At 49.2% G+C, this 20,881-nt stretch overlaps 1 protein-coding gene and 1 long non-coding RNA gene across 2 annotated transcripts in view; one reads left to right on the top strand and one right to left on the bottom strand.

Moving 5' to 3' along the window:
* C3 (complement C3) overlaps positions 1-19,669 on the top strand; it is a 36,010-nt gene extending 16,341 nt beyond the window's left edge. Inside the window, 22 exon segments of the mRNA NM_001040469.2 lie at positions 1,376-1,518; positions 1,617-1,829; positions 4,271-4,337; positions 4,438-4,524; positions 5,235-5,438; positions 6,031-6,106; positions 6,365-6,524; positions 7,498-7,596; positions 10,900-11,056; positions 12,705-12,868; positions 14,176-14,334; positions 14,482-14,541; positions 14,664-14,754; positions 14,895-14,946; positions 15,495-15,582; positions 15,706-15,792; positions 17,526-17,631; positions 18,116-18,205; positions 18,386-18,469; positions 18,967-19,050; positions 19,248-19,383; positions 19,466-19,669. Coding sequence (NP_001035559.2) covers positions 1,376-1,518; positions 1,617-1,829; positions 4,271-4,337; positions 4,438-4,524; positions 5,235-5,438; positions 6,031-6,106; positions 6,365-6,524; positions 7,498-7,596; positions 10,900-11,056; positions 12,705-12,868; positions 14,176-14,334; positions 14,482-14,541; positions 14,664-14,754; positions 14,895-14,946; positions 15,495-15,582; positions 15,706-15,792; positions 17,526-17,631; positions 18,116-18,205; positions 18,386-18,469; positions 18,967-19,050; positions 19,248-19,383; positions 19,466-19,607 — 2,549 coding nt within the window. The 3' untranslated portion in view covers positions 19,608-19,669.
* LOC132345709 (uncharacterized) lies at positions 675-5,401 on the bottom strand. The gene is made up of 2 exons (XR_009495189.1): positions 3,165-5,401; positions 675-2,020 (listed from the first exon to the last, which is right to left on the bottom strand). It is a non-coding gene; the product is annotated as an uncharacterized lncRNA (long non-coding RNA).
* Positions 19,670-20,881: the final 1,212 nt, after the last annotated feature.

The raw sequence follows: 20,881 nt of genomic DNA on the forward strand, positions 1-20,881 counted from the left end.
ATTGAACAGAGTTCCCTGTGCTATACAGTAAGTCCTTATTTGTTGCCCATTTAAAATATAGCAGTATGTATAAGACATTTAGGCTTCCCTTATGGCTCAGTCAGTAAAGAATCTGCCTGCAATGCAGGAGACCTGGGTTTGATCCCTGGGTTGGGAAGATCTCCTGGAGAAAGAAATGGCAACCCACTCCAGTATTCTTGCCTGGAGAATCCCACGGACAGAGGATCCTGGCGGGCTACAGTCCAGAGTGTTGCAAAGAGTCAGACACGACTGAAGCAGCTTAGCATGCATGCAACCAATAGAACTTGAAAATTTTAAACTTAAGAGCTCTTATGGGGTAAAGAAAGAGTGTCGTTAAAAGTGGGGCGCTTCCCGAGCCCAAGTCCCTGAGTCCAAATCCCACATCTTTCTCTGGGCAGCTGTGTGGCCTTAATCAAGTTACTCAGCCTCTTGATGCTCATCCATAAAATGGGCACAACTGAAAGAGTAACTACTCAAAGTGTTGGGATTTTATAATAGTTATAATAGTACCGGACACATTGTACATGTTCAATGAGTGTGAACTATTATTTTTATTATTGGAGTTGAGCATATTTTAGGGGTCAAAGAGTAACTGCCTTTTGGAGATGTATAGACGCCTCCTTAAATGACACAGATCAGGTATCAGAAGTCAATTCTTTTTTAAAAGATATTTCTTTTTATTTATTTATTTGACTGCACTGGCTTTTAGCTGCGTCATGTGAGATCTAGTTCCTTGATCAGGGATCAAACCTGGGCCCCCTGCATTGGAAACCCAGAGTCTCAGCCACTGGACCACCAGGGAATTCCCTTTTTTAAAAATTGAATTATGGTTGATTCACAGTGTTGTGTTAGTTTCTGGCTTAGTCATTTCTTTTTAAGAGATTTTCTTTTTGTCCACTCCATGTGACTTGCAGGATCTTAGTTCCTTGACCAGGGATCAAACCCCCCCAACCCCCCACCCCCGCCACGATGTGACATCTATGTGTGTGTGCTTAGTGGCTCAGTCATGTCCAACTCTGAGACCCCATGGACTGTAGCCCGCCAGGCTCCTCTGTCCACAGGATTTCCCAGGCAAGAATCCTGGAGTGGTTTGCCATTGCCTTCTCGAAGGGAATCTTCCTGACCCAGAGAATGAACCCACATCTCCTGTGACACAGGCAGATTCTTTACTATCTGAGCCACCAGGAAAGCCCCCATATTATGTCTATGGGCTTCTGCAAAGACCTTGGGATAGCTCCCGCGGTTAAGTGTAAGCACTGAGACATTGGTAGGGGCAAGAGTTTGGACCCAGTCCACCCTGCCCAGTCCTCTGACCCACTCCTGACACTCTGTGTTCTGTTTCCACTCCGGGCAGGGATCTGTGTGGCTGACCCCTATGAGGTCACTGTGATGCAGGATTTCTTTATCGACCTGCGTCTCCCCTACTCGGTGGTGCGCAACGAGCAAGTGGAGATCCGAGCGATCCTCTACAACTACCGGGAGGCGGAAAATCTCAAGGTGCGTCCCTGGCGCAACAGAGGCATGGAGGGCACGGGGACTTGGGGGAGCGAGTCTGTGGCATGTTCTCCTGACCCCATACTCTCTCCCCCTGGCAGGTGAGGGTGGAATTGCTCTACAATCCAGCCTTCTGTAGCCTGGCCACCGCCAAGAAGCGCCACCAGCAGACTATAACAATCCCAGCCAGGTCCTCGGTGGCGGTGCCTTACGTCATTGTGCCCCTGAAGATCGGCCTCCACGAGGTGGAGGTCAAGGCTGCCGTCTACAACCACTTCATCAGTGATGGTGTCAAGAAGACCCTGAAGGTCGTGGTGAGTCCTTGGGGTACCTGCTGCCCCTTGTCCTTCAGGAGAGGCTCCGGTTCTCCCTGTGCTGTCAACCCAACTTGGAGACCCAGGCACACCATAGGAGATTCAGGAGTTCTGGAACTTTGAATGGAGGGCCAGGATTAGGGTGAGGCAAGTGAGGCATTATTCTTGGGCACAGAATTTTTAGCAGACACCTGAAAACTCAGAAATCAATAATATTTTTTCATTAAAATATATTTTAATATCAAATATGACATCTTGTAACATTTTAGCACAGGAGTTTTCTTCTGACTTTAAAAATCTTGGGGACAGTTCCCTGGTGGTCCAGTGATTAGGACTCAGTATTTTCACTGCTGTGGCCCTGGATTTGATCCCTGGTCATGGAACTAAGATATCATAAGCCACACAGCACAGCCAAATAAATAAGTAAAATTTAAAAAGCTTGAGAAAATATATTTCACAGAGCAAATATTGGAAAGGAATAATACACAACTGCAAGAACTAGAACACTTCTTTTTTACCTATGAGTTTTACCTATGAGTCTTTACCTATGAGTCTTACCCTTAAAATACGCGTTAACACACAACAAAAAAGAAGACCCATGGGGAAAAAAAACTCAACCCAGAAAAAAAGAAATATGCATTAACAGTCATATTTCTGTTACTGTTTCCTATAGTGTTGAACATTTTCAAATATAATAGACAAAATCATCAACCAAAATGAAAGGATTTTAGCATCTTTCATGAGTACTTTAAAGCAAAGCATAAGATCATAAACAAGATCAAAAATATTTTAGTGCAATATTTTAAGAAATCAAAATTCATTCCCAAAACCTCTGCAATATACAAAATATCAAAATTTTAGAGACAAATTTGATGGTGTCAAACTATGTCATATTGACACCTAAAGCAAAAGAAAACTGAGTTGGGCCCGTGTATATTTTTTATCAGTTATTTTTTCCCAAAAAACATTACAGTAGTTGAAAAAATATTGAAACATTCAAAACCAAATGTATCAAAACTGACAGATTTCACATTGAAATGTTTTATTTACACCCAAATCATAATTTATTATAATTTTTATTTTCTGGCTTTAATGGAAGCAAACATATTTTTTCAACTACTTTAATGTTCTGGAATAAACCTAACCATTAAAATAATATATTTTAAAAATTACATGAAAGTGTGTATATATAGGTGCACACGTTTTTCCCCTTGCTGTGAATTTCAATATGACTCAACACAGGCACTGGTGGGAAGAAACCAGTAGTGAGCTGGAGCCTGTGATACCCAGCTCCCTAGATCCAGTATGTCTACCACGTCCCAAGTCTGTACTCACTCACGGTGGTAGCTTGAAATCCATCATGGTGGAGATATTCACACCAAGGAAATTGGCAGCACTATAAATCAAGAGCTTTTCTTCCTGGAGAGCTGGATGTTACACACTGATGAATACAACATAGGCAGGAACTCAGTCTGCAAAGGAAAAGATGGGACTCACTCCAGGCAAAAGGAGAATGGGTTCTGTGAGGGCAAATGCACCCACTGTCCTCCATGGAGGCTTATGTGCATATACACGTGAGAGCTTGTGTTGGGCCTTTGACTCTAATTAAGACGCCCCTATTTTAATTGAGCACTTACTATCTGCTAGGCACTGTGTTAAGTAGTTATGTACATTCTTTGATCTATTTTTTCTCTTTCCTTTATTATTTATTCTTGTTTACTGGCTCAAAAAGTTTCTTTTAAATTATTTGTTTTAAAATATTTATTTTATTTAGCCCATTAAGAGGCACTGGGTTAAAAACAGGCTCTGGAGCCAGACTATTAGGTTCAAACCCAAATCCTGTTCTACTTGCTTTGTGACCTTGGGCAAGTTACTTTACCTGTCTGTTCCCCAGTTCCCTCATCTTTAATATTTATTTATTTGGCTTAGTTGTGGCACAGGGATCTTCTTCTCTAGTTGTGGCATATGGGCTCAGTAGTTGCAGCACATGGGCTTGGTTGCCCCATGGTATGTGGGATCTTAGTTCCTTTACCAGGGATCAAACCCATGTACCCTGCACTGCAGGCAGATTATTAACCACTGGGCCATGAGGAAGTCCCTCCCCCATCTGTAAAATGGGAGTGATAAAAGCGGTACCCACTCCAGTGGGTTGTTGTGAAGATTAAATGAATTAACCACAGGAGAGCAATCATCTAGGCTCATAGAAAGATTTCTAAAGGTCTTGTTACTTCTTTGTTAATTTATAATTTTATTATGAACTTGCACAACAATAGGCATGAGGAAAGAAGGAAGATGAGGCACAGAGAGGTTAAGTAACTGACCTCCAGTCACACAGCTAAGATCAGGTGGAGGCCCTCATGCCTTATACTACAGTAATCCCCAGCATATAACCAACTGTCTGTCTTACTCATGCAACTCCCCCTGCCCCTAACACCATCCAGCCAGAAGGCGTAAGAGTCAACAAAACTGTGGCTGTTCGTACACTGAATCCAGAACATCTGGGTCAAGGTGAGTCATCCACGGGAGAGGGAGTGAGGCCTGGGTGGTGGTGATGCAGAATGGGGTGGGAGGGAGCTGGTGCCATCTGTGTCTCCCATTCATCCTGCAGGGGGAGTGCAGCGAGAGGAAGTCCCAGCTGCAGATCTTAGTGATCAAGTCCCAGACACCGAGTCAGAGACCAAGATCCTCCTGCAGGGTGAGATGCCCTTGGACCCCAACCCCAGGAGACCCAGAACAATGTTGGGAGGAGAGTCATGACCCGAGAGTCAGGAGCCCAGTTCCATCCACTCTCACCCCAGGGATATTTAACCATGTGTCTCCTGCCTCCTCTTCAGCTAGAACCCCTCCTCAAACCACTTCATAGAAGGCTCCAGGCAGTACTTAGTTCAGCAAACAGCTTTTGCTGATAAAGAGGTTTACATGAGCAATATAGTTCAAGAGCAGAAATTCCAGATCTAATTGTCTTGGATGGAGAACTGGGGCAAGACGGAGCTAGAAAGGCACCTTGCATCTTGACAGCTGTGAAGTTTGGGGAGGAGACCCTTGGTTTCTTCATCTGTGATAGGAGCGAATAATAGTATTGATATCTAAGGGTATGATATCTAAGAGAATACTATATGGTATTCTCCTAGAACAGAGCCTGGGGAATAGCATGAAGCCTGGTAAAAGTATTCATGACTGTTATTACCGCTGGTGGAACCAGAGGAACCAAGGCCCAGAGTTCCCTTGTGAAGCACAAGCCCACCCCCCACAAAAGCAAAACCCCCTCCAGCCATTCAGCCATGAAGTATCTCCATCATTCACATGCCCCCAGCTGTCCCTGACCCCTTTGGCCCTAGCTGGTCAGAGCCTGAAAAGTCTGGAAGCAGCCGTGGACTTGAGTGCCATCCTCCTGCCGGGTTGCAGGGACTCCGGTGGCCCAAATGACGGAGGACGCCATCGACGGAGAGCGGCTGAAGCACCTTATCCAAACCCCCTCCGGCTGTGGGGAGCAGAACATGATTGGTATGACGCCCACGGTCATCGCCGTGCACTACCTGGACAGCACCGACCAGTGGGAGAAGTTCGGCTTGGAGAAGCGGCAGGAGTCCCTGGAGCTCATCAGAAAGGGTGCACGTCCTACCTGTCCCTCTGAGCCTGCTCCACCCCTGAACCCCGCCCCTCTGAGCCTGCTCCACCCCTGAGCCCGCCCCTCTGAGCCCACTTCATCCCTGAGCCCCGCCCCTCTGGCCTTGCTCCGCCCCTGAGCCCCGCCCCACTGAGCCAGCTCCACCGAGCCCCAGCCCTCTGAGCCGGCTTCATCTCTGAGCCCCCTCCACTCCTAAGACCCCGCCCCTTTCGGGGTCCGGCCCCTTCTCTGAGACTGCCCCCTCCCCCCTCTCTGAACCCCTCTGAGCTCCCTCTCTCGCTGAGGCCCCCTTGCCCCTGAGAACCCATTTTGAGAACCTCTTCTCTTTGAATCCTCTTTCCTCCAAGAATTCCTTCCCCTTCTCTAATCTTCCCACCTTCTGAGTCCCTCTTTAGCTCTCCGTCCTCCCACACACCCGCCCCCTACCCAGAGACCTCTTTCCTCTCTAGACCGCTGTCCCGCCCTTCACAGAATCTTTATCCTCTCTCTAAGCCCCTTCCCTCCCTGGAGGGCGTACGCCCACCAGCCACCCCCTCCACTCAGCCTCTGGTGACACATCTCTCTTCCCCGCAGGGTACACCCAGCAGCTGGCCTTCAGACAAAAAAGCTCAGCCTACGCCGCCTTCCAATATCGGCCCCCCAGCACCTGGTGAGTCTCCAGGATCAGCTTGCACATCCTCAGCCTTTCACATCCCTGAGCAGGCCCTCGATCTCGGCCTGGGGTGGTCTAGGTAGGTCTCCACCCAGAGTCAAGGTACCAGCCCGCTGAATAATCAGCATGCCACACTGGTTTAAGAGCTTGAAGGAACCAAGCCAGGCCCAGCCCCACTCTGCTCATTGGTTGGTTGAGATGCCAGTCTCCGGATCCCAGAGCCAATTGCCTCACGCTTTGTACCCACCCCCGCAGGCTGACAGCCTACGTGGTCAAGGTCTTTGCACTGGCCGCCAACCTCATCGCCATAGACTCCAAGGACCTCTGTGAGACCGTCAAATGGCTGATCCTGGAGAAGCAGAAGCCTGATGGAATCTTCCAGGAGGATGGGCCTGTGATACACCAAGAAATGATTGTAAGAGGCAGAGATTCGGGGCAGGCCAGGGGAGAGGGCACCAGAGCATCACAGGATGGACTGGAGAAAGACTCCACCATCCACCCACTGCCCAGTTCACTGCGTGCGGGGACAGGGAAATAAGGGAGCTGACAGTGTCCCTCCTCCCTTGCAAAGATCAGAGACCTGCAGGATCTAGGGCAAAACGAACCCCCCCTGGCTTCCTGTTGCTCTTAAACATACAACGCCTTAGAGCTATGGTCCTAAGAGTGTGATCCCCAGGCCTGCAACATCAGCAAAATTACCTGCAAGCTTTTAGAAATGCAGAATGTCAGAAATTCTCAGGCTGGACTCTAGGTGCACTGAATCAGAAGCTTTAGGGGCAACGTCTAGGAATCCGAGTTTTAACACCTCTCCACCCCCACCGGGTGTGCTTAAGTTGGAGAATTGATGCGTAAGCCTGACCTTTCAGGCTTCCAGCCTCGTGGCCTTACCCACTTCTCTCATCATTCCATCTGTACTGCTAGGAACCTTGCTCTCCTTTGTACATGCTGTTCCTCCTGCCTGGCATGCTAAGCCCCACCCTTTGAGAGTTGACTTCTCCTCTCTGCTCAGATTGTGGTTTTAGCTATCATCTCTCCGGGACACTTTTCCACGACTGAGTCACACTCCCATAGTCCATTCTCAACGCCACATCCACTTCTGCACAGCACTCGTCACTTTCTAATTATGTATCTGTTGACAAGCTGGTTGGTAATCTGTCTCCCCTAACAGACCGAGAGGGCTGGGACTAGAATCTGGTCTTCATCCAACATCTCATCCACAGCACCAGCACATTTGCAAGATGAATGAATGAATACTAAAGAGCCTGGCCCTTCTGGAGAGACATTGGGAGAGACCCAGCCCTGCCTTGATCCACTGAGCCTACAGGGGGCGTAGGTTGACATGTGAAGACATTGGTGACCCTATCTTTGCTTCCACGCTTCTCCTCTAGGGTGGCTTCAGGGACACCAGGGAGAAAGATGTGTCCCTTACAGCCTTTGTTCTCATCGCGCTGCACGAGGCTAAAGACATTTGCGAGGCACAGGTCAACGTAAGTGTCCCCGCCCTCCCCTCCCCGCCCTGCCCTCCCCCACCAAAAACACACCCACCTGAGGTGAGATTTGCTTTCAGGCCATTTCCAGTGCTCCCAGTGCGCTAACAGTCACCACAGTGGCCATAATAGTGTCCAACATTTACCTGGCAATTAAGATCCCAGGTGGCTCAGTGGTAAAGAATCTGCCTGGAATGCAGGAGATGTGGGTTTGATCCTGGGTCGGGAAGGTCCCCTAAAGAAGGAAATGGCAACCCACTTCAGTATTTTTGCCTGGGAAAGTCCATGGACAGAGGAGCCTGGCAGGCTACAGTCCATGGAGTTGCAAAAGACTTGGACACGACTGAGCGACTAAACAACAAAACAAGAGTCTCATATGTTTAATTCCTGTAATCCTTGTAACAGCCCAAGAGATAGGCTACTCTTATTGCCCCCAGTTTACAGAAGAGACAACTGAGGCACAGAGAAATCAAAGATTGGGTCTTTTCTGCCTGCTTTACCATTTTCAGAAAGTTGTAGCCAAAACCAACAAAAAGCCCCTTCAGCTTGCTTTCCACGAGACTCCTACATTCATATTCCTGTGTGTTAGTCACTCAGTCATGTCCAACTCTTTGCGACCCCATGAACTATAGCCCTCCAGTCTCCTCTGTCCATGGATTTCTCCAGGCAAGAATACCAGAGTGGATTGCCATTCCCTTCTCCAGGGGATCTTCCTGACCCAGGGATTGAAACTGGGTTTCCTGCATTGCAGACAGATTCCTTACCATCTGCACCACCAGGGAAGCCCTTCATATCCTTATGGCTTCCCTAAAGAAAACTGAGGACACAAAACTAAAAATGGAAGGAAAATCCTTCCTGGAGATCTTTAAGGGGATTCTTAAAGGGGTCCATGTCCATGACCCCAAAGGATCACCCAGTGGCTCAGTAGTAAGAATCCACCTGAAGTGCACAGGAGACGCAAGAGACGTGGGTTCGATCCCTGGATTGGGAAGATTCCCTGCAGTAGGAAATAGCAACCCACTCCAGTATTCTTGCCTGGGAAATCTCATGGACAGAGGAGCCTGGCATAGGGTCTCCCATAGGGTCACAAAGAGTCAGTCACGACTGAGCATGCATGACCCCAGAAGGGAAAGAATTAATAATGTAGGCTTTTTGCTGTCCCCTATTCCTCTAGTTTGGGTTCTGAAGGAGAGAAGCTTAGAAAGACAGCCTTAGAAAGACAGCCTGTAATCACTCCATCTGCTTTGCTCTGGGGTTTTGAGATTGGGTTGTTTGACTTTTAGTTTCCCTAGTGGGGAACTTCAGGATCTCTCTTTCAGCCAGCTGCTTCTTCCTTCTCAGGACCCCAGAAAAGAGATGGAGTGGAGGGGGCTGCTACCATTAATGCTGGTGACCTTTAAACCAGGATTTCCTGGTTCCAATCTTGGAGATTTGAGAGAAATTATAGTAGAAAAGAGCACCAGGACTGTGGGGTCAGACAGAATTGACCTCAAATCTTGACTCTCATGTAGCCTTTGTCAGGCCTTATTGTGTGCATTTGTAAAATAGGTATAATAATTTTTTGCACTTTTTAGGACTCTCTGAGTTATCTCAGAGGCCACGTGTGTGTCCTGGTTGTCATATGTGTGACTAGATTGTGCAAAAATAAATGGAAAATTTATTTTAGGGATCTAAGAATTTATAGAGTTCAAAAATGAAAGTAGGAATCTGGTAGTCCAGCGGTTAAGACTCCTTGTTTCCACTGCAGGGAGTATGGGTTCCTCCCTGGTTGGGGAACTAAGATCCTGCTTGCCATGCATTGCAGCCAAAAAATTAAAAAAAAAAAAAAAATGAAAGTAGCTTCAAGGACTCTGCCAGAATTCTTTGTTCTTTATGTTCTCCATGTCTTCCAATCCTTTCTTGCCCAATAATTCACCTTTGCCTGCCACCCAACCTGCCTGGCAGAACATGGCTGTCTTCCTTGAGGAAATAGTCAGACCAAGGCTAGAACGGTCGGATTCCCAGTGAAGGACTCTGATTGGTTCATCCTGGGTCAGGTGATCATCCCTGAACCAATCAGCTGAGACCAGGAAGTAGGTCTCAGTTGGCAAATATGGCTACTTCCATTGTGGCCATTTGAATGAAAGGGAGGAGGTGTTCTTACAACAGAGGAGGATAGATGTAGGAAGGCAGTCAAAAGGGTTGTTTCTACTACAACACAACATTTTCTACAATACAGCAACATTAAAATAAAGTATGGCATAGGCGGTGGAGCCAGACTGATGGTGTTTAAATCAATAGGATGCTACCCAGCTTGTGAAAACCAGTTGTTAAATTTATAGGAATTTGCAATCTGGTTGCTGAACACAAACGTTGTTAAAAATTAAATCATATAAATTCACACTGCAAAGATTAAACACTGAAAACAGGTGATAAACTTAAAATGTATCACTTCCTAAATATTTTGCTACTTTTTATCATTATTCTCAGGGTTATTTATGTCTATTGTATCTCTATATTGGAAATATTATATCATGTTGTTCCACTGTTCCTCTCTTCCCAAATCTACAGTCAGCCATGCCACATTGGTGGGTTGAAATCAAGCATGATAGTATTGACACCATGGAAATCATCAAACATTTCAAATCATGTCTTCCCCTGGTCCCCATCTTTCTGTGTCACAGTATTTAATCTGTGTAGTAGGATAATGATGAAAGTAATGCCTGCCTCATAAGATTTTATGAGATTAAATGAGCAGCTATATGACTGGGACATTGTCAGAGCTAGCTGATAATGACTGAATAAGAAGTGTTCCCTGGTGTGCTGAATCTGGCTCACACTAGCTCATGAATGCCTGTTGGGAGTATGTCTTCCCCATTCTATGTTCAAGGACATCACAGTGGTTACTTGAAATTGACCCTGGTGGAAGGTTTTATGCCATTGTAATGGGCAATTTATTGGATTGGCAAAAGTTCAGATTTTTCTATAACATCTTACAGAAAAGCCCGAATGAACAACTAGTACCACACCCATGGCCCCCCGCCCAGTCCTGTGCCTCCACTGAAGAGCTGGTTGTTAAATATTCACCAGCACACCACTTGGTATTTAGACATACACACCGCACCACACACACACACACACACACACACAGAGCCCATAGTAGGTACTCAGCAACAAAGCAGCTCACAATGGAAAACCCTCAAACATAGATCCAAGGCAAACAGGTCCCAAGGACAAAAGCCACCTGGTCCCAGAAAGTGATCTTCATCAGTTGTCTAACAGCAACGCTCCCCTGACCAGAGTACCCAATCCTCTTTGTCATAGAGCCTGGGCCGCAGCATCGCTAAGGCAGGAGACTTCCTCGAAAACCACTACAGAGAGTTGCGAAGACCATATACTGTGGCCATTGCTGCCTATGCCCTGGCTTTGTTGGGCAAGCTGGAGGGTGACCGCCTCACCAAATTTCTGAACACAGCCAAAGGTGAGGGGTAGCCTGGAGGAGTACGCAGGGACCCCTGGCTGGGGACTGAGGGTGGCCCTCTCCAGCTGGGGTGCATGGTTTTAAGCTGCACTGGGATGAACGTCTCCAAGCTGAACTGGGATGAATGGCTTTGTGGTGTAATAATTTCTGCTTGTAAACCACACAAGAAGGCTCACTGCATAATTCATTCAACCATGTTGAATGCTGAGCACTTGCTATGACCCAGCAGTGAGGTGTCATTAAGACCATGAGCATGGACATCAGACAGATCTAAATTGAAATCCCACTCTGCCACTTTCTCACTGTCTGACCTTGTACAAGTCGCTTAACCTCTCTGGATCTTAGTTTCTTCATCTTTAAATGATACCTAGGGCTTCCCTAGTGGCTCAGTGGTCAAGAATCTGCCTGCCAGGAGATTCTTGGGTGCAATCCTTGGATCAGGAAGATCCGCTGGAGAAGGAAATGGCAACCCACTCCAGTATTCTTGCCTGGGAAGTCCCATGGACAGAGGAGCCTGGCAGGCTACAGTTCATGGAGTTATAAAAGAGTCAGATACCACTTAGTGACTAACAGCAACAATATTGTAATATTATAATTATCTCAAAGGTAATCAGGATTCAGTAAAATAATACCATGGGGAATTTAGCACAGTGGTTAGAACATAGTGGGCTGCTAGTCATTGGTTCCAGTGATGACACTGTATCATGTTTGTACGCACTGATAATAAGGTATCTCAAGTATCATATAAACACCAAAGTGGTTTAACACGACAAAAGTATGTTGTTGGTGGACAGCTCTCCTCCATACAGTGACACAGGGATCAAGGTCTCTATCTTTTCATGGCTCTGCCATTCTGGGGCCTCAGAATCCTGCCTTTTCAAGCTGAAAGGGAAATAGGAAGATTGTGCAAGGGACTAGACATAGAAGAGGCCCAATCACTGCTGTGCACATTCCGTTGGCCAGAGATTAGTCATGTGGCCATATCTACCTGCAAAGTCTTCTGGGAAATGTAGTCCAACTGTGTGCACAGGGAGAGGAGGTTATCCTCCTCTTGGTTCTCAGTGACAATCTCTGCCATCATAACTTTCTTTGGCACTTGGGACACCACCGTGAGTACAGCACAGCCCTTGCCATTATGGCCTCACACTCCAATTGAAGAATGAAATGAGTTCATAGATTACTATAGAGTATCAGAGTGCTGGGATCGGAGAAGCACAGGATCCTTTAAGAGACAGGAGGAAGAGGGGCCTCCACTCAATCTTGGGGTGCCCACTAATTGTGCAGGGTGGGTAAGAATTAACAAAGTAGATGGAGAAAAGGGGTGGGTAAGAATTAACAAAGTAGATGGAGAAAAGGTACTCTATGTTAAGGGAACAGAATATGCCAAGGCTCAGAGGTAAAAATGTGTGTTTCAAGTTTAGGAAATCTCCCACAGTGGGGCTGAAGTGCAGAGCTCATATGGAAGAGTGAAGGTGGATGAAGGAAGAGAATGAGGCAGGAGCCAGCAGATTAAGGACCTAGAATGTGGGCCAGGACACCTGAACACCGAGCAGTCTAGGCTATGAGTCTTTTTTTCCTGAGTTTTCTCTGAGCTGTTTACAGGATGGACAGAGCAGTGAGCACTGGGGGTGGGGGGTTCTCCCTGCAGAAAAGAACCGCTGGGAGGAACCCAACCAGAAGCTCTACAATGTGGAGGCCACGTCCTACGCCCTCTTGGCTCTGCTGGCACGCAAAGACTACGACACTACGCCTCCTGTCGTGCGCTGGCTCAACGAGCAGAGATACTATGGAGGTGGTTATGGCTCCACGCAGGCAAGTAGTCCACACATACCCCACCCTGGTAACTGCATCCCAACCTCCTCTGGCCTCATTAGTCTTCTGAAGAAAGTACCGAGACCAAGAGAGGCAGTGCTTCTCTTCCATCAGCCAGGATGATTGGAATGAAGTCAAGAATCTTTTTTTTTTTTTTAATTGCAAACCCATCTGTGAACTCTAGACTACATTCTGAATGCCCTGAGCTGTGTTTCAAGCCTCCTTTTCCCTCTTGGTGTCTATATCATGTTCTCAGGGCCCAGGTTCAAGTGTGAATCTCTCTTTCCCACTGTGGGTTCTAGACCATGTTCCCAGTGCCCCATCTTACTCTGTCTCACTGGTGGGTTCTAGCTCATGTTCATTTCACCAGGCCCCCAGTGTTACCCTGTCTCATCAATGGGTTCTAGACCAGGTTCTTAATGACTCTACAGCATTATCCAAGGGGCTTCCCTGGTGGCTCAGAGATGAAAGTATCTGCCTGAAATGCAGGAGACCTGGGTTAGATCCTTGGGTTGGGAAGATCCCCTGGAAAAGGGAATGGCAACCCACTCCAGTATTCTTGCTTGGAGAATTCCATGGAAAGAGGAGCCTGGTGGGCTACAGTCCATAGGGTCACAAAGAGTTGGACACAACTGAGCAACTAACACCTCACACACCATTATCCAAGCCTCTGTCTCCCACTAGTGGGTTCTAGACCACATTCTAAGTTCCATCAGGCTCCCAGTGTTACCACATCTTATTGTGAGTTCTAGACCAGGTTTTTAGTTATTCTAGTCCCTGATGGGTTCTAGACTATGGGTTCAGTAACCTCAAACTCCAAGAAGCTCAGGCTCCAGTCTAACCGCTTTTCTTTCTGGTGGGTTCTCAATCACACTCTCAGTGTCACTTTGGGGTTCTAGATCAGATGCTCAGTGTTCCCAGATTCCAATTTCATTCTTTTATTTCATGAGTGGGTTCTAGACACATTCTCAGTGCCTCTACCAATGCTTGTCTTAGACTCTCTCCTCTGGATGTGTCTAGAGCACCTTCTCAGTGTGGCTGGACTTTCTGTCTTATGCCTGTACACTCTGGTGGATTCTAGCCATGTTCCCAGTGTCTCTAAGCTCTTGTCTGACCTGTCTCACTCAGAGTTCTAGGACATGTCCTCAGTATCCGACCAGCCCCTAATCATATTCTTACCCTCTCTGGTGGGTTCTAGGTCACTGCCTCAATGCCCCAGGTCTGATATGAGTCTCTTCATCCCTCAGTGGTTCTAACCACTTTCTCAGTAACCCAAATTCACCCCCTTCCTCTGTCATGGGTAACAGGCCACTTTCATGGTGTTCCAAGCCTTGGCCCAATACCAGAAGGATGTTCCTGATCACAAGGAGCTGAACCTGGATGTGTCCATCCAACTGCCCAGCCGCAACTCTGCGGTCAGGCATCGTATCCTCTGGGAATCTGCCAGCCTCCTGCGCTCAGAAGAGGTAAAGTCACCTGGCCACACCCTCATCACTTTCATCCTCCATGCCAGCCAGACTTTCTAGGAGGCAGGAGATAGAGTCGATGACGATCACCAGTGGGGGAAGGCTTGGTTCCAAATACTCTCTCATCTCTCTCCCCACTCCTTGCAGACTAAGGAAAATGAGCGTTTCACAGTAAAAGCTGAAGGGAAAGGACAAGGCACCTTGTCGGTAAGGAATGGGAACCTACACCTTCTTGACGCACCACCTTCTCTAGGCCCCTCTGTTCCAGTATCCCCTTTCCTTCCCAAGTCAAATGGACTGACACCTCATCTCCCCTCCTACCTCACCAGGTAGTGACCGTGTACCATGCCAAGCTCAAAGGCAAAGTCTCCTGCAAAAAGTTCGACCTCCGGGTTTCCATACGCCCAGCCCCCGAAACAGGTAAAAGGAGTAGAGACCCTATCTGTTACCCTTCCCCCAACCCTGTTCTTATGTCTGCCTCCCTCCTGGATCAGAACCCAGGAACTACACTCCTCCCGCTTCCCCACCACCATCCATCCTTCTGTTTTCTGTGTTTCTAGTCAAGAAGCCTCAGGACGCCAAAGGTTCCATGATCCTTGACATCTGTACCAAGTAAGAGATGGTTCACTGGGATTCATCTTGGCCATCCCTCTGTCTCTAGCAAGACTTCTTAAAAATAATAACTGTGATGCTTAACACTTTCTGAGAGTATATTGTGCATCTAGTCTTGTGCTGAATACAGGACAAGAAGACCTCCCTTTGCATGGCAGTGTGAGATTAGCAACGTGGTCTTGATGTCAGAACATGGTGCTGGGGGATTGGTGACGTTGAATTAGACCATGGTAACAGAAACATACAAAGTGAGACCTGCCCATGTTCATTCCCAAGAACTGAGGCACAGAGAGGTTAAGTAACCCATCAGATGTTACAGAGAGCTGGGATTTGAACCCGGGCCAGTTGGGTTCCAGAACCTGAAAAATGAATCACCTTGATCATTATGTAGCTTTTCCTGTATTCCCCTTAGGAGAATGTTTCTTACATTTGAACCTCCCTCTGTGCTCCTATGTGGGAACTAGAGGCCTCAGTCTTTGATATGACCCCCTTGTCCGGGCACTGATCCCACCTTGGGGACCAACCCCCTCTCCCTCTGCCCCATCCAGGTACCTGGGAGACCAGGATGCCACTATGTCCATCCTGGATATATCCATGATGACAGGCTTCTCACCTGATGTTGAAGACCTCAAAACGGTATGAAGGCCTTGGGCTCAGGGGCTGGGATCCATGGGCAGGAGCCCAGGGTCTGGAAGAAGCTGGAGTGGCAGGGGGAATGGGGATGCAGGAGGGATTTTTACAAACCACATCCTTCCCCAGCTGAGCACTGGTGTCGACAGATACATCTCTAAGTATGAGATGAACAGAGACTCCAACAAGAACACACTCATCATCTACCTGGACAAGGTAAGGCTTCCATTGGGATCCTGAACCTCTGCCTGGCTGACCTTTCCTTCTCCACTGGCCTCGTGCCCAGGTGGGGCCAGGGAGACAAGGTCTGGACTGCTGGGTGTTGGAGGACAGGGGCATGTAAAACAAGGCCAACCCACCTTCTGTAAGCATTGCACCGTCTGACCACTCATGTCCCAACTGTATTTTTCACTTGTTCCCTCCAGCTTCTTCTCACCAGAGTCTTAACCACTGAGTGGAAAAAAAAACCCACTTGTGGTTTTAAAAAAGCAGTGCTTGATGGAGAGAAAGAGCTTCCCTTGTTCCCCAGCCCCCAGCATTTCTCTCTTCTCTTATTTTCTCCCCATTCTTCCCTTGTTCTATTTATTCCCGTGTTCTATTTATTCAGTTATATGACAGAGCTGGGTCTTCATTGTGGTGCATGGGCTCTTGGCTGTGGCATGCCACAAGTACTGAACCCACATGCCATACCTGGAGAAGTCCACATGCCGATTTACAGTCCGACCAACAGTGCACAGCTTCCCAACATTTGTTAGTTGTGTTCTTTGTGATGATAGCTATTCCGGCATGTGTGGGTGCTATCTCATTGCAGGTTTTGGGTTTTTTTTTTTTTTTTTTTTTGGCTGAACTGGGTCTTCTTTGCTGCACATGGGCTTTGTCTAGTTGCGGCAAGTGGGGGCTACTCTTCATTGCAGTGCGCGGGCTTCTCATCGTGGTGGCTTCTCTTGATGCTTGAGTGTGGGCTCTAGGGCACAGGCTCGGTACACGGTCTAAGTTGCTCCGCGGCATGTGGAATCTTAGTTCCCCACCCAGGGATCAAACCAGAGTCTCTTGCATTGGCAGGTGGATTCTTGACCATGGAGAGACCTGGGAAGCCCCATATTGATACATACACATGTGTATATGTGATGACACATATATTTGGAGAAAAGTCATAGTAGAGAGAAAGAGAGCAAGGGCAGGGACTTCCCTGCTGGCCCAGTGGTTAAAAATCCACTTTCTTAAGAAGGAAAGGAAATAGCAACCCACTCCAGTATTCTTGCATGGGAAATCCCATGGACAGAAAAGAGCCTGGCGGGCTACAGTCCATGGGGTTGCAAACAGTTGGATGCCACTTAATGACTAAACAACGTCTCAGTACATATATGTGTATATCTGTCTCCTTCCTCCTTCCCTCACTCCCTTTCTCCCTCTTTTCTTTCTTTCTCTCTAATTTTTCCAATTTTATTGAGCCGTAATTGACGTATAACACTGTGTAGTTTTAATGTGCACAATGTAACGATTTTATATATTTATAACTGAGAAATAATTACCACAATAAGGTCAGTTACATCCACCTCCTACATAGTTATAATGTGTGTGTTGAGAACTTTTTTAAGATCTACTCTTAGCAACTTTCAAGTGTCTAATGCAGTCTTGTTAACCACAGAATGTTTTTAAGGACGTAAATAGCAGTCCTTGGCCAGAGCTCAGTCACGTGGCCACAAGGAACTGAAACATGCTGAGAAGTGCAATCTAGCCTTAGTGGGGTGGGGTGGGGGTGGGGTAATGGATTTGATGAACTGCTTATTAATCTTTTGTCAAAGATTCCTGCCCACTGCCCCTGCCCTGCCCCTGGCATCTTCCCCACCTAGATCCCTCAGCTTCTCCACCACTTTCCAACCCCCAGGACCCCATGCTGGACTTCCTCCAATGTTGGCCCTGACACTGACCAACCTCCTTCTTCCCAGGTCTCACACACAGTGGAGGACTGTCTGTCCTTCAAAGTTCACCAGTACTTTAATGTCGGACTTATACAGCCTGGGGCAGTCAAGGTGTACTCCTATTACAACCTGGGTGAGCAGCCATCCTAGGACCTGGGATCTGGGAGTTAGACTCTAGGGGTCTTGGGGATCTGAGGGTTAAGAGTTTGGGGGTCCCCAGGTCTTGGAGTTAGGAGCCTGGGGTCCCCAGGTGTGGGAGTTAGGGGTCTGGGAGTTAGGGATCTGGGGGTTAAGGGTCTGGGGGCCTCAGGGATCTGAGAGCTAGGAGTCTGGGGATCCCGGAAATCTGAGGGTTAGGAGTCTGGTGGTCCCTGGGTCTGGGAGTTAGGGATCTGGGGGTCCCCAGGTCTGGGAGTTAAGGGCCTGGGGGTCTCTGGATCTGAGAGTTAGGGGTCTGGGGATCCCCAGGTCTGGGAGTTAGGAGTCTGGGTGTCCCAGGGCTGGGGACCTGGCATCTGGAGGTCTGACCGACTGGAGTTGGATAACTGAGCCTCCAGGTGTGGTGTCTGGGGCGGAGGCCCTAGCCCTCTGACCCCTCCCCATCACCTCTGCTGCAGATGAAACTTGTATCCGCTTCTATCACCCGGATAAAGAGGACGGAATGCTGAGCAAACTCTGCCACAAAGATACCTGCCGCTGTGCAGAGGGTAAGTGCTCAGGCGCCAGGAGGGTGGCCACACCCACTGGACCCCGGCTCCCTTGGGGTGGGGGGTTGACCCAAGAGGGCTGGACCAGGGTACCGGCGTACCCCTGGGTAGTGGGTGCCCTGAACAGGAAGTGGGTCTTAGACCGTGTCCCCCCCGCCCCGCCCCCCACCCACCCCTCAGAGAACTGCTTCATGCACCACACGGAGAAGGAGGTCACTCTGGAGGACCGGCTGGACAAGGCTTGCGAGCCGGGCGTGGACTATGGTGAGTGGGGCGCTGGGCGAGAGGCGGGAAAAGGTGCATGCATGCGTGCTTGTGTGTGAGCGGCAGTGTGAAGGCGGGTGTGGTCCTGGCTGCGTGTGGTGACTGTGGTTGTGGGTGACTGGTGTATGTGTGTGTGTGTTGTAAGGGGCTCTGATTACACAGGGAGACATGGTCATGAGTGGGGTGGTTTTGTGGGTGTGTGTGTGTGACAGGTGGTTGGGAATGGATGTGGTTGTGCATACCGCCATGTTGTGGGGAACCTGTGGGTCACGGTGGATAGGAGTCACTATCATCGTGTCTCCGACAGTGGTTGTGGAGGGCTCTGATTGTGTGCATGGCTGTGAGTGTAGCCCAGCGTGATATACTGCAGTGAGGGGGGTGGCTAGCAGGGACATGAGCATGCCTGGCTGTGATCATCGCTTGGGAGGAGCCAGGTGAGGGCGCCCCACAGAGAGCCTTGCCCAGGATGCCCCGCTGTCTTCCCCACCCCTCAACAGTGTACAAGACCAGACTTATCCAGAAGAAGCTGGAAGATGACTTTGACGAGTACATCATGGTGATCGAGAACATCATCAAATCGGGTTAGCCCTGTGTCTACTGTCTTTCTACCTCCCCCTTCCCCCAGCCCCTCCCCTTCTCCTCCCCCAACTCAGCTTCCCTTGCCCTCCCCACTCTCCCCCTCTCCCTCCCCCAGCTCAGCTTCCCTTCCCCTCCCTCCCCATACCCAGTCCCTCCCCTCCTCCTCCCCCAGTTCAGCTTCCCTTTCCCTCTGCTCCAGGCTCGGACGAGGTGCAGGTTAAACAGGAGCGCAAGTTCATCAGCCACATCAAGTGCAGGGAAGCCCTTAAACTGAAGGAGGGGGCACACTATCTCGTGTGGGGCGTGTCCTCTGACCTGTGGGGCGAGAAACCCAAGTGAGTTCCCACCCCAGTGCCTTCCAGAGGCCGCCTCCTCCCACCCTCCGCACCCCCTCCTGACCCGTCTGTCTTCCCTCAGGATCAGCTACATCATCGGGAAGGACACCTGGGTGGAGCTGTGGCCCGAGGCTGAAGAATGTCAAGATGAGGAGAACCAGAAACAGTGCGAGGACCTGGCCAACTTCACAGAGAACATGGTCGTCTTTGGCTGCCCCAACTGATCCCACACACATACACCCTCTCATACACACTGTCCACGCAATAAAGCTTCACTTCTGTTCCACATGTCTCCTGAAGTCTGGAGGTCTTTGAGAGGGGGACAGAGGCAGCTTCGACCCCCCCCTCTCCGCCCCCCACTGCCTCACTTGCCACTCAGCTCCATCCTACAGGAACCTGACCTGATTCCCACTTCATTACCTCCTGCAGTTCACCTTCACATTCACCGGCTTCCTCATCTCCAGTGCCCGTGCCTGCCTCACCTGTTCCTAGCCGGAAGTGCGTATGCCTCTTCCAGAGGCGGCCTCCGGAAGGCACGGGGTGGGAACTCACTTGGGTTTCTCGCCCCACAGGTCAGAGGACATGCCCCACACGAGGTAGTGTGCCCACTCCTTAAGGCGGGTTCTTCACCATCTGAGCCACCAGGGAAGCCCAAGAGTAGTGGAATGGGTAGTCTATCCCTTCTCTAGGGGAAACTTTTGACCCAGGAATCCAACCAGGGTCTCCTGCACTGCAGGTAGATTCTTTACCAGTTGAGCTTCCCTGACCGGGGATTGAACCCTGCATTGGGAACATGGAGTCTTAGCCACTGGAGCACCAGGGAAGTCCCTCTTCATGTTTTCTTACCAGCATCCTTGCCTACATCCTCACCTGGGTATTTCCCTGGCTTCTTGCTTGCACCTCCCCCTGCGTCTCTACCTGTGTCTTCAGCATCAGAACCCTCCAGTCCTTCTCTGCCTTCTCACCCTCATGCCCGCCTGTATCCTGAGCTCCCATCCTCATCTGCTGGGACCTTCATCGCATTTGCCCTCCTCCTCAGCTCACTTTCACTCCATTTCCAGTCTCACCTGCACCCCGTGTGCCGGCCTCTAGACTCACCCTCCTGGTCACCATTTTGTAGATGGGCCTGAGCAGACTGGTGGGATTGTGTGAGGCGGCTGGGCCAGGAGGGGGCAGTCACAGGCAGGTCAGGGTGATGTTTCCGCCTGGAGCCTGAGGGACCAAGTCAGAGATCTGACTCATCAGCCAGCGATTGAGGAGGCAGTGCAGGGGCTCTTGTGGTCACAGCCTCATCAGAAACACATAGTGAGGCAGCAGCCACAGAGGGTGAGGCCACTGGCTGCCCAAGGGCCCTAAGTGCCTATCCACCTGTGGCCCCTTGAGTATGGTTGAAGGTGAGATCCAGGCTCCAGCTCTGGGTGAGACCATCACAGGAAAACACCTCTGAACCTGGAAGTCACCCCTGCACAGCCCCCTTCCCCTAAGACCTCAGGTTCTG

Source organism: Bos taurus, chromosome 7 (assembly GCF_002263795.3).
Source record: "Bos taurus isolate L1 Dominette 01449 registration number 42190680 breed Hereford chromosome 7, ARS-UCD2.0, whole genome shotgun sequence".
Taxonomy (NCBI): Eukaryota; Metazoa; Chordata; class Mammalia; order Artiodactyla; family Bovidae; genus Bos; species Bos taurus.